Source organism: Podarcis filfolensis (assembly GCF_964270895.1).
Source record: "Podarcis filfolensis genome assembly, chromosome: 6".
NCBI classification, from domain to species: Eukaryota; Metazoa; Chordata; class Lepidosauria; order Squamata; family Lacertidae; genus Podarcis; species Podarcis filfolensis.
In genome coordinates, this window is record NC_139609.1 from 96878927 (window position 1) to 96891725 (window position 12799).

The 12799-nt window shown below is 51.3% G+C and overlaps 1 protein-coding gene across 12 annotated transcripts in view; it reads right to left on the reverse strand.

The window, feature by feature from the left end:
• The window catches only part of NOL4L (nucleolar protein 4 like), a 135578-nt gene that overhangs the window by 7152 nt on the left and 115627 nt on the right, over positions 1 to 12799 (reverse strand). For all 12 annotated transcript variants that reach the window (XM_083618640.1, XM_083618641.1, XM_083618636.1 and 9 more), the window contains 3 exons: positions 4180 to 4451; positions 1988 to 2173; positions 1462 to 1653 (listed from right to left, as the gene is read on the reverse strand). In XM_083618640.1, the coding sequence (XP_083474766.1) occupies positions 1462 to 1653; positions 1988 to 2173; positions 4180 to 4451 (650 nt within the window). The remainder of the gene's footprint in view (positions 1 to 1461; positions 1654 to 1987; positions 2174 to 4179; positions 4452 to 12799) is intronic.

A 12799-nucleotide genomic window follows, 5' to 3' on the forward strand; every position in this document is an offset into this window, starting at 1 on the left:
TAGCCACAGCTGCTACCGTGTGGCTATCCAGGACCAAAGGCAGATCAATCAAATGTTTACCAACCATTAACAAAGTAGAACATATGAAGATGTACAAAAATCAAAGCCTCTGTAGAATCAATGAATTATTCCCAGGTGACAAGTTGGAAACATACCATTGTAGTGGGTCAAGGATACATTAGAATGTTCACATATATATTGTCACCTGTTTGGTGAAACATTTATTAGATCCATCAAGGAAAACGCTCAAAAGAGCCCCCAAGGATCTTCCAAGAAGCCGCCTCATAAAGAGATAAATTATGCTTTCTCTAACCCCTTGATAAAATATACAGCAAAGGTATGTAGAAGAGACTGTTTCAAATTCTAAGTTTGAAAGGACAGCACCTAACATGGTAGGAAACTATGGCAAATCTGCCATCTAGGATCTTAGAGGATAAAATGTTAAAACGTGCCAACAAAACCTCTCTTCTGAACTTAGGCAATGCTAGAAAACTTAGATATGAAATACAGTTTGCTAGAAGCAGGGGTGTAGCAAAGCGGGTGCGGTAGGTGCAGCCCACGCCGTGTGTCCTCACTGAGGGGGGTGACAAAATGGTGGGTGGCACTCACTGTGGGGCATGCAGCACGCTCGAGCCACACGTCTCTCCTGGGAGTGACGCAGTGGCTGGACCCCCCTCAGGCTCTGCGCTGCCCCGAACAGTCTGCCCATTCTCTCCCCCTCAGCTGTAGGGAAGCAGGCAGACTCCTCACCTCCGTGGGTGGCTGGCCCTGCCCCCAGGCGCAGGGCACGCGTGCCGCCCCAGGCGCCCAATCGGCTTGCTCCGCCACTGGCTAGAGGCAGACCAAGTCACAGCTGATGACTGTCATGTAAGTGACCCAGAAACCAGGTCAAGAGAACTCTCAGTGAATCTGATCCCAACAGCAACTTTGTCTTGACTAGATGGTCTCAGCTTCCTACAAACATCCAATCCATTACCGGACTCAAGCACCAATTCAAGATCTCCAAGCGTTCCCAAAATAAGATGCAAAACAGAAGACTGCTGCCAGCATTTGAGTGAGACCACACCCTAATTCTCCAGACAAGCTCTCCCAGAAGTTTCACATAGGGGTGGAAATTATCAGCTGCTATGGGGCCCCATGACCAAAGCCCACAGGATCTAAGAGCAGTCTCCCTGCACACACACCCCCGCCCCACCCCACCCAGGTGACTCAGCAAGGTCAGTGGGAAGGGTCAGAGAATGGAGGATGCCCAGGGGAGAGAGAGAGTTGGACAGGCGTCCCTGAGTGGCCAAGTCTTCCTTATCATGGCAAAAGCGTGGAGATGCCATCCCACAGGGCAATTACATAGACTGGGTCCAGTGAATGAGGAATGGAAGCAACAGGGGTTGGGATGGTTCTCAACTATCTTAGGAGAGGAGATGCAGAAGGAATTGGGGATAATAATAATAAAAAACCCCTCACCATCTCCATGCCATTCTTCTTCATGCGGCGGCAGGATTTGAGGTAAGTGCGGATGCGCTTGCGAGCTCGCTCCTGGAACTCAGGAAACTGCCTGCTGCAAGATTCAATGATGGCCTGGATCTTCTCTTTGGGCTGTTTGGAGATGGGAACCATGCGGTCCAGATTCTCATCCACAAAAAGGCGTACAAACATCTGCAGAAATAACAGGGAACATAGAGAACTGCCTCACACCTGAACGGATCGTTAGCCCGCCTGGTTCACAATTGTCTGCTCCAGTCCAGCGAGAGCACCAGGCTGTGGGAGGGTGGTCTACTCTGACTGGCAGCAGCAGCAGCAACTCTCAGGCAGAGTCTACATCACCAGTTACCACAGATGGGCTCAAGCAGGGGACAAATCTGTGTGCAAAGCATGGGATTGGCTGTTGAGCTGCAGTCCCTCCCCTCTCACAGGGGAAAGGAAAGGTGCAGCCATGCTACTGAACCCTGTCTCCCCCCATAAGGCTGATCATACATAGAGCTGCCCATACATTGAAGGCCTTTAGCCGCTCTGGGTCCATTCCTTCCGAATCGTTCATCTTGTCGTTGTCCTCATGGTCATCGTGCTCGTCGTCGTCGTCATCAGCGGCTGGAGCTCTGCCCACAGTCAGGTCTTCAGGGCAGCCGCTGACCTCGGTCTTGACGGAATCGTAACTGCCAGAGCTGTACGGAGGCGACTGAGGGAGGAGACAAAGAATCAGCACTTTGAACCGCCCCCCCTGGCTACACCTTCTTGCTTAGCCTTCTGGCGGCTCACAGATCTCTAACTTTGAGAGGGCTCAGCCTTGGTTTCTACACTGTCTAAATTTGTGAGGGTGGAGTGGAGAGAGGAGGCAGAGGGCTAAAATGAGACAGAAGGGGGCACAGCCACACCACTCCTACAGTGAACGCCTGGGAAGACCCAAGTCCATATCCCGTGTTAGGAAAACATTCTTCAAGAAACAGATAAAAGTTCCTTTAAACTTTAAAGAGGGTTCCAGAATTTTCTTTAGTGTGTAGGAGTGGCACTCTTGGCTTGATTGGTGGCAGGTGCAGGTGCAAATAAAGGGAGGAAGTTGCAGGCTGCAAAGTCCGCACAAGGAAAGCACACACACACACACACACACACACACACACACACACACACACAAAGTTTATACCGTGCTGGATATAGAAAGAATGTACTGGGTTCCTTGGTTCTCAAACGTCTTGGTTCTCAAACAACTTGGAACCCAAACACTGCAAACCCGGAAGTGTTCCAGTTTGCGAACTTTTTTCGGAAGTCACACATGCTCCATTTGACATGTTACGCTTCTGTTTGGAGTGTTACGCTGAGGTCTGTCTGTTTTTGCTATTTATTTTGCGTGTCTGTGGCTCTTTTTTTTGGTGTGTGACTGTGTGGAACCCAGTTCAGCTACTGATGGATTGTGTGACTGCAGTACATTGTTTATTCCTTTCATTTTATGGATCAATGGTCTCGTTAGATAGGAAAATTCATGTTAAATTGCTGTTTTGGAGGTTGTTTTTAAAAGTCTGGAACAGATTAATCCATTTTGCATTACTTTCTATGGGAAAGTGTGTCTTGGTTTTGGAACGGACTTCCGGAACCGATTAAGTTTGAGAACCAAGGTACCACTGTAAATAGTTTGTATATATTAGGAACTGAAACACTTGTGCAACCAGTCAAGAAATAAAGAAGCTCTTGACTGAGGAATTTGACTATGACTACTGTTCTTGTCCTCTGCCTCTGGGGGGGGAAACTCTGCTATAAAGTAGTAAGATGAGGCTTTACTGAGGTGCCACCACACAAGCAGGAAAGTGCCGCAGAAGTCTGTGGGCGGTAACCTCTAATACCCCAAAATATGGGTCAGTCTGAAGTGTCCTCTTCTTCCACCTTGGGGATTTGAGGACAGCAGTGCTGGATTAAACTTAGGCCTAGCATTCTGTTATCAGTGCCAGGAAGCACACAAGGCAAAGTAGGAAATTGAAACACCCCCCCCAGCTGTTTGTTCCAAGCAGTCACAGAAAGGTTCAACCACCATGAGGACCGGTCAGCAACCGCGAATCCCCCAGAACCTTGGCGAGAGCTCTTGCCCATGGAAATCCCCTTTCTGTGAGGTCCATGAAGCAGATGGTGAATTCATCTCACCATGCCCTGGTCATCTGGTCATTCTCTACAGACGCCATAGGGCTCCCCTGCTGTTTTGGCTCCCAATGGGCATTTATTTCTGCGAGAAGCTCCAACCACACGAAAGAAGGGGCCACTGGGCCAGGACCCCCAAAGGCCGGTGACTCTGCTTCCTTTCTGCCCTAAAAGGAAATGTTTCTGGCCGAGATAAGACTAGGAGCAATGCCCCTGGCTTAGGAAAATTGGCTGGCACTGGTCTGAGTGTAGGTGCTCGGTGGACTACGGTGGCGAAGGAACACAAAACGTGGAGTGCTCTAAATTTAACGCAAGGCTAGGCCACAGGGCCTCCTTATCAGGGTGACTGATCTTCTCCTATTACCTAGATGGGTCATCGGCTCTCGCTTCAGCCTCCACATGGTCTTCTTTAGACTCTGCCACCGTGCCTGTAGCCAGCGGGAAACTCCACTACTGCCATTGGATGTTAGGGGGAGGGACACTTCCCCTGCCCCCATGTCAGGGGCTTTCCCCATGTCATTGGCTGCTACCGTCACTTTCCACACACACACACACACACACCTCGGCTGTGCTTTTGGCTCCATATTTCGCACGGCTCCGCAGGCCATCGGCACTGCAACTGTCCGACTGGTAGGAGGGGGTGACGTGGGCAGGTGCCAGCTTGTCGCACAGGTTGATGGGCTGGTCCTCAGAGGAGGCACTGAAATCCATGGGAACGGCAGCTCCATTCCCGTTCATCTCTGGGTAGGCGGCATCCCCCTGAGTGCTGCTGGAGGTGGACGGGTTCAGGGTTGAGGAGCCATTCCCGCTGCAGCTCTCCGAGGAGGAATCGTCTGCAAAGAGAAGGGAAGGGGCCCCGTTACCAGAAAGACCAGAGACCCCAAGATGCTGCTACTTTTGTGGCCCCAAACCTGCAGCCCGCGGCAGGGAAGGGGCAGTGACAGCTCCTGCGGTATTGTCACCCAAGGCACAATCTCACTCTTCCCTCATCGACATCAGCCCCCCCCCTCCCAAAAAAACCCCAACAACGCCACCTGGAGGCCCAGGGCAGGGCTTTCTCAGTGGTAGCTCCCAAACTGTAGAAGGGGAAAGCAAACCTCTTTCGCCCACCTTCTTCTGAGGGTGAGGGTGTGCATGATTTGTTGCTGTTTTAGCCATTGCTATTTTATGTTACTTCCATTTATGTTGCATTTACTTTGTACTGATGTTTTCACCGGAGATGTATATGTATATGTATTTGCATGTATTTGCATGTTTTAAGATGTTGCAAACTGCCCTATGACTGTATGGTGAAGGGTGGTGCAGAAATATCAAAATGAACAAATGTGGAGATAATACTGGCATTTCTTACCAGGCAAATATTAGTGAGATAGCATGTCCATAGTCCTTTAGAATTACATGCCAGTTAGTTCCCCACCACTGAGACTCAGTCCCACCCCCCCACCCCCAGGTCTTGTACACCTGCCTTCAGGCTCCTAAGACTCCCTTTTTATACGAAATATCATGAAGTAGCGCAGAGGCAGCCAGTGTGGGGCTCCCTAAATATTTTAGATTACAACTCCCATCAGCCCCAGGCAGCACGGCCAGTGGCCAGGGATGATGGGAGTTGCAGCCCACAGCATCTAGAGGGCGTCATCACACCGGCAGCTCACAAAGGAGTCTGGGCAATTCTTTTTCAGGAACTTCCATTTCCCAAAGGACTACTGAGGATGACATGGAAGCTGGCAACATTAACCCCTTGCAAATGACCAGAGTGCCTGGGGACGGTCAGGCTGCAAATCCACAGCAGTGACCAGAGGAAGAATGACCACTGGGAGGAGCGCAGAGAGAAGAAACACATAGTGCACCTGTGGCAGCAAAAGCAGGCACCTCCACCTGCAACAAAACATGTCTCTCCTGTATCAGTCTTTACAGCCACAGCAGGCGCTGTAACTCCAACAGTTCGGCTTCACCCTCAGAAGCACACTCTTCTGTTGTCTCCTGAGAAAGACAGATGCCAACCAACTGAGGGTGAAAGCTCAGGAGGGGGAAAAGGTGAGAGCCAAACGTCAGAGCTCTCCCTGTGGGCAGCTTTGAAAGGATGCCTTTCGTACACACTGGTGAGAAGATCCTTAAGCTGAGAGAGAGGAAGAAGGATGGCTGCTTGCGGTGTGTACACTCAGCCCTCTTTGGCCTTCAGTAAACCAGTTTGGCAGGTTTATGCTATTGTTTCAAGAACTTGGAAAACCTGCTTGACCAGAGGTGCTGGAGTGAATGTGTGTGTCTCCCCCCTTTGCAGTGGGACAGGAAGCCTCACTCCAGTCGCTTTCAGCACTCTTAAAAAGGATTGTCCCCAGCGCTAGCTATGGGGGCAGAGATTCAGAGCATGGCCCTTCATTTCTCTGCAAGCCCACCCCGTCCCTTGCCTTCCTCAACACATCTCTGGACTGAAAATAAACCGGAATCCAGGCGCCTTGTGTTGAGGGTGCAGAGGCAACGACAATGCACTGGCCTCTTGCCACTTAGCAAGGACCACAGGATGCCTGAGCATGTGTGTCTGCACCTGATGCTGGAGGAGCTCCTCTGGTCCAGCAAGAGGGGAGCCAATGGACTTGGCTGCCATTGCCACTGTGGTCACAAAGCCAGCCTGCCAACGCATGGCCCTAGGCAAAGCACTCCCTCGGCCTCAATCCCCCACCTGCAGAACGAGGGCAAGGCAAACGGCGCCTGCCATCTCCCATCTTTCCCGTCCCGTCCCACCCCACCCAGCCTGCGGATGTACCACCTCCTGCTCCTCCCCCCCTCCCACCGTTGCCAGGCTCTGCTGCTCCCCTGGTTCCCATGGAGATCGCCTACGTGCCTTGCCTTGCCTTCCCCCCTCAGACACATTTGTTCCAGCCCTGGCATCCATCATAGAGAGCAGGTCTCCCTGCCTGCACAAGAGCAGGGGCCAGGCAGCATTTCGCACGCAGCAGCAGGCTCTGCCTCCTTACACACTTAGGCACCCAGCAGCCCCTCAGCAATGGCACTGTGCTGACTCTCCCCAAACCACAGCTATGACTCTGGGCACCAGAGAGCGGCATGGCCTTCACCACCTCCACCTCCCACTGCAGCTCAACTGGGAGATGACATCCCAACCTCTTGCCCTCATGCGCAGCTCTGAAGAAGGAGCAAGCACGCCATGCACTCAGTCATCCTGTCCTTGCTTTCTCCAGGATCCAAATCAGGTGCCAGTGGGCAGCCTCTTTTTACACATGCGCAGCCGCCTGCCGTGTTTCAGGGCACAGCCTCTCGTGGGGCACATTGCAACACACACCCTTCCCCACCAAAGCCTCCTGGCCGGCCTGCCCATGCCGCCTGCCACCGCAGCAAATCCTTGGATTCCCGAGGTGCTGCGAGGCGGGGAGAGGGGAAAGGGCAAAGGCCTCTCAGAAAGCTCCTTCCTGCACAGGCCGAGCACTGGGTGCCGAACAAAGGAGCTGCAGATGGCAGCCCCCAACTTCCTCTTGCTGGCTTCCTCACCCAGGTGGCGGGACAATCAGGGTCAGGCGGCTGCTGGTGGAGAAAGCCCCACATCCTTGTGACAGACGGGAGCTGCGGGGGGGTGGGTGTGCAGGATGCAGGGAGGTGTGGCTGCTCTCCTTCCTTCTGCCTGCCCGCCCTCCCTCCTCTGCAATCTACAAGGAAGCTGCAGAATGGCTTCCCTCGCCAAGGGCCTTCCGTCCTTCGCAACAAACAACACTCCGTGGCACCACCCTGTGATCAAGATCTCGCTGCAAGCGGCAGCCAGGAGCCACTTCTCCCTACTGCCCCCCCCCCCATGAACACACTTCTCACCCCTGGCATCTCTGCCCAGTTCTCCTGTTCTGCCCAGGTGCCACAACCACAAGCCCTTGTATTCTATCCAGAGTCATTTCTGACAGGGGAGAGAATTCCTATGCCATCCGTCGGTCACTGAAAGCCCTTGGACCTCAAGCTAAACTAGGCTAAGCAATTCTGAGTATGCGCTCTGGGTGATGACTCCGCCTCTCATGCCTTCCACCTCTGGCTGCAAGGCGGGCAGAGGGAGGGCAATCTGATTATGCACAGGAACACAGGAAGCTGCCTGGCAGGCATATCTACCATTTCGGCATCCGTTGAGGGTATGGAGGCCTGGTCGGAAGAGACATTGCATGCCTGGAGATTGCAGAAGCAGAAAAAGACTGGACCGGTCTTCCCCAGTCCGGCTCCCTCAACATGTTCTGAGTGGCCGTGCTGAGACTGATGGGAGTCGTAGTCCAAAACATCTGGAAGGCACCAGGTTGTGGAAAGCTGAACTAGAGTCCCACACAGCCTGAACTTCTGTTATCAATTAAGAGCTGCTTCTGACCAAGATCGAAGCCATACTGTCACATTAGACCCTGGTCCTTCACTGCTTTCTTTGGAGAAGGAATTTGGGCTTCTGCAACTTTCTCGGTAGAGAAGGTGGCCGCTTCTGGGTATGCCAGATACTCAAAGTACTGGGTGAGGGCAGAAGCATCCTGGCATTGCCAGAGATATTGCCAGAGATCCAGGGGTGCAGCGTTCAGCACCTTCACTGTCCCAAATAACTGCAATGGCCTGCTTGTACCTCTGAGCCGCTCCTGGAGAGAGGCACCTTCTCCCTAGAGCCTCTTAGAAATCCTGAACACAAGAGGACCATTGGCTGTACATTTTTACATTTTCATGTTTTTATTTGCGCATCGTAAGATACAGCTGGGACGCGGGTGGTGCTGTGGGTTAAACCACAGAGCCTAGGACTTGCCAATCAGAAGGTCAGTGGTTCAAATCCCCACAACGGGGTGAGCTCCCATTGCTCGGTCCCTGCTCCTGCCAACCTAGCAGTTCGAAAGCACGTCAAAGTGCAAGTAGATAAATAGGTACCACTCCGGCAGGAAGGTAAAAGGCGTTTCCGTGCACTGCTCTGGTTCGCCAGAAGCGGCTTAGTCATGCTGGCCACATGACCCAGAAGCTGTACGCCGGCTCCCTCGGCCAATAAAGTGAGATGAGTGCCACAACCCCAGAGCCGGCCATGACTGGACCTAATGGTCAGTGGTCCCTTTACCTTTACCTTTAAGATACAGCTGGTTGGAAAGAGAATCAGTATGAGAAGAGTTCCACCTGCATATGAAAAATCCACGGTCAGATCCCTCCTTAGCCAGGAACATCAGTGCACAATGTGCCTTGCAGGCAGACATACGCGAGTCAGATGGGCGGAATACACCTTGCCAGTGCTCTGGCCTAGTCTCTCCACCTCTCTGCCAGTTCTTGCATGGTGTGAATTGCTACCCGCTTTGTCACACATTTCCATTTTGTGCCTGGTGCCTGCCTAGATCCATTGGGCATGGGGGATCTCCCCACTCCCGCCAGCGTAGTTCCTGTAATGGGGGCAGATCTCTGCCAGCGAATGGAGAGGAGAAGGAGGGCAGGAGGGAGGGGAATAGCCAGCCTAGCAGTTTGAGAGGCTTTCCCTCCCCCTGTTCTCAGCTCCTTCCCGGAGGGAGGCTCCCAGCTTTATCCAATGATGCCTCTCTGAAGGATTAAGGAGAATTATTCCTGGCCATGGAGGCACGAGCTGCGCACCGGGGTGCTGTGCAGTGAGCCCAGGCAGGCATTGCCACAGCAACAGAGCCTCTCCTCCTGCGCCTGGCCAATGGCAGGCCTCCCCAAAGGCCAATGGGAGAAAGTGTGCGCTGCCTCGGGACCATCCTTGCTGCCTGCTCCTTGGCTTCTCCCTGGATTAGCAGCAGCCCCCGAGCTGCCGCTGGAGCGCCAACAGCACATGGCAGTGAAAGGCTGATCTAGTCCCATCCACTCTCTGCAGCGCAGGCCAGCAGGAGAGAGAAGTTTCAATGGGCCCCTTTCCCTGCAGAGCTGGCTTTCTCCGCTGAGAGCAGAGGAAGCAGAGATGGCTTGTTTCTAATGGCAAGGATCACAGAAAAGGATAAAGAAAAAGACCAAGAATTGAACTTGCTGGAATTTTTTCCCCGCCTAAGGAATGAGCAGGATCTCATCCCCAACTGCCCTTGAAGTCGGACTCAGCCGGTTAGAGCGTGCTGCTGATAATGCAAAGGTTGCAGGTTCGATCCCCGTATGGGACAAGCGCACATTCCTGCATTGCAGGGGGCTGGACTAGATGATCCTCAGGGTCGCTTCCAGCTATGATTCCATGAAAAGGATGCCTTAGCTTCCAAGCCTTCCAGGGCATGGCTGGCTGGGGGAGAAGAGCAGAGGAGCTTTTCTAGATTAATGATAATGAACTGAAAGATCCCTGTGCAGAATCCTGCCCCCCCCCCCGCCCCATACACCAACCTCTTTACTCCAGCCATACACTGCTGTTATTTCTCTATCATTAGTAATGTATATGGATGATTCGTTTATATAGGGTTACAGTGGTACCTCGCAAGACGAATGCCTCGGAAGACGAAAAACTCGCAAGACGAAAGAGTTTTTCATTTTTTGAGTTGCTTCGCAAGACGTTTTCGTCTTGCGAGTTTGTTTCCTTTTTCTTAAAACCGCTTGAAGAGGTGCAGTTGCGACTGACCGTGCTTCGCAAGACGAAAAACCGCGCAAGACGAAAAGACTCGCAGAACGAATTAATTTCGTCTTGCGAGGCACCACTGTATATGCAGAGCAATAAGCAAAAGACAAGGCCCTGCCTTGGGGAGCGTACAATATAAGCCTATACTTTGAAGAGGGGGTTGTGGGTGAGAGAGACAGAGGGGGAAGAAAACAGATACTAAGGGGTAAATGAGATCCACAGTCCTCCCACTAGCCCCCAAAGCATTTAATGAAGTTTTCACATTTATTACTGTGGCAGGTGTGAAAAAGGCAAATTGCATGTTGGGGATGATTAGGGAAAGGATTGAAGATGGACCTGTCAGGATTATAGCACTGTTATGCAAATCTGTGGTGAGACCACACTTGGAATATCCCATACAGTTATGGCTGCCTCACCTCAAAAAGGATGTAGCAGAGCTGGAAAAGGGCAAGCGACGGGGTCAAGGGACGGAAGCAACTCTCTTGGGGGAAATGGCTGCGACATTTGAGGCTTTGTAGTTTAGAAAAAAGGCGAGTGAGTCTGATAGAAGTGTGTAAGAATATGAATAGTGTAGATAAAGAGACATTTCTCCCCCCATGCCCAAAAGTACTAGAACCTAAGGGGAGCATCCAACGAAGGTAAATGTTGAAAGATTCAGGACAGACAGAACAAAGTGCTTCACGCGGCGCACAGCTGAACTATGGAACTCACTCCCACAAGATGTGATGGGGGCCACAAACTTGGATGGCTTTAGAAGACGGTTAGTCAAATTCACAGAAGATAAGGCTGCCAATGGCTACTGGCCACAACTGGGGTGTTTTACAGACACCGTCAGAGGCAGCACGTCCCTGAACGCTAGTTGCTGGGAATCACAAGTTGTGGGAATGATGCTGCACTAAGACCTTGCATATGGGCTCTCCATTGGCATCTGGTAAGGACTGGATGGGCTTGTGGTCAAATCCAGTGGGACCCCTCTTATAGAATCATAGAATCATAGAGTTGGAAGAGACCACAAGGGCCATCGAGTCCAACCCCCTGCCAAGCAGGAAACACCATCAGAGCACTCCTGACATATGGTTGTCAAGCCTCTGCTTAAAGACCTCCAAAGAAGGAGACTCCACCACACTCCTTGGCAGCAAATTCCACTGTCGAACAGCTCTTACTGTCAGGAAGTTCTTCCTAATGTTTAGGTGGAATCTTCTTTCTTGTAGTTTGGATCCATTGCTCCGTGTCCGCTTCTCTGGAGCAGCAGAAAACAACCTTTCTCCCTCCTCTATGTGACATCCTTTTATATATTTGAACATGGCTATCATATCACCCCTTAACCTCCTCTTCTCCAGGCTAAACATGCCCAGCTCCCTTAGCCGTTCCTCATAAGGCATCGTTTCCAGGCCTTTGACCATTTTGGTTGCCCTCCTCTGGACACGTTCCAGTTTGTCAGTGTCCTTCTTGAACTGTGGTGCCCAGAACTGGACACAGTACTCCAGGTGAGGTCTGACCAGAGCAGAATACAGTGGCACTATTACTTCCCTTGATCTAAATGCTATACTCCTATTGATGCAGCCCAGAATTGCATTGGCTTTTTTAGCTGCCGCGTCACACTGTTGGCTCATGTCAAGTTTGTGGTCTCCTAGATCCTTTTCACATGTACTGCTCTCAAGCCAGGTGTCACCCATCTTGTATTTGTGCCTCTCATTTTTTTTTGCCCAAGTGCAATACTTTACATTTCTCCCTGTTAAAATTCATCTTGTTTGTTTTGGCCCAGTTCTCTAATCTGTTAAGGTCGTTTTGAAGTGTGATCCTGTCCTCCAAGCCAGAATCTGGGCTTTCTCATCTGAAACTGTGCAGGTTTAAAATGCAACGTTTCAATATGCGCACCCAAGCACACGTCACTCCCTCCCACCGGGTCAAGTGAACCTAAATAACTTACCCCAAATAAGGAATGTTTGCTAATTGGCATAAGTTATTCATCTTCAAGAATTAGGCACTGAGTCCTTCCCCAACCATGGTGAACACAAAGAACTCTAAAGACGGCCTTAATTATTCTGGATTGCTGGGGCCTGAACTGCCCCCCTCTCCCTCACATACCCAGCCTCAGAACTGAAAAAGGTCCCATATCCTGTGCAAATCCCAGTTAACCAATCATACTGGGTTGCTTCCTATGTTCAACTGCAGCAACTACAAAGGGCCGAGATTATAAGGAGGGTCTGTCTGCTGGATCAGGCCAAGGTGTGTCCCACCAAAACCAGCTTCCTGTTCCAAACAGCTGCTAGCCAGATGCCTCTGGAAAGCTCATCAGCAGAGCATGATCAGCCTTCCCATGCTGTATGCCCCCAGTATCCAGCAGTCAAATAGAGGAGTGCCTCGAAATATTGGCTGCCAAGCCCGGGAGCTCTCAATAGAGCGATCCTGAGAGAATCTGACTAATACTTTTTAAGAGCCGCCAATGCTAACAAGTTCTTAAAGAAATGGGAGTGCCTGATCACCTCATCTGTCTCCTGAGAAATCTCTATGTGGGACAAGAAGCTACAGTTAGAACTGGATATGGAACAACTGATTGGTTCAAAATTGGGAAAGGAGTACGACAAGGCTGTATATTGTCTCCCTGGTTATTTAACTTATATGCAGAATTCATCATGCGAA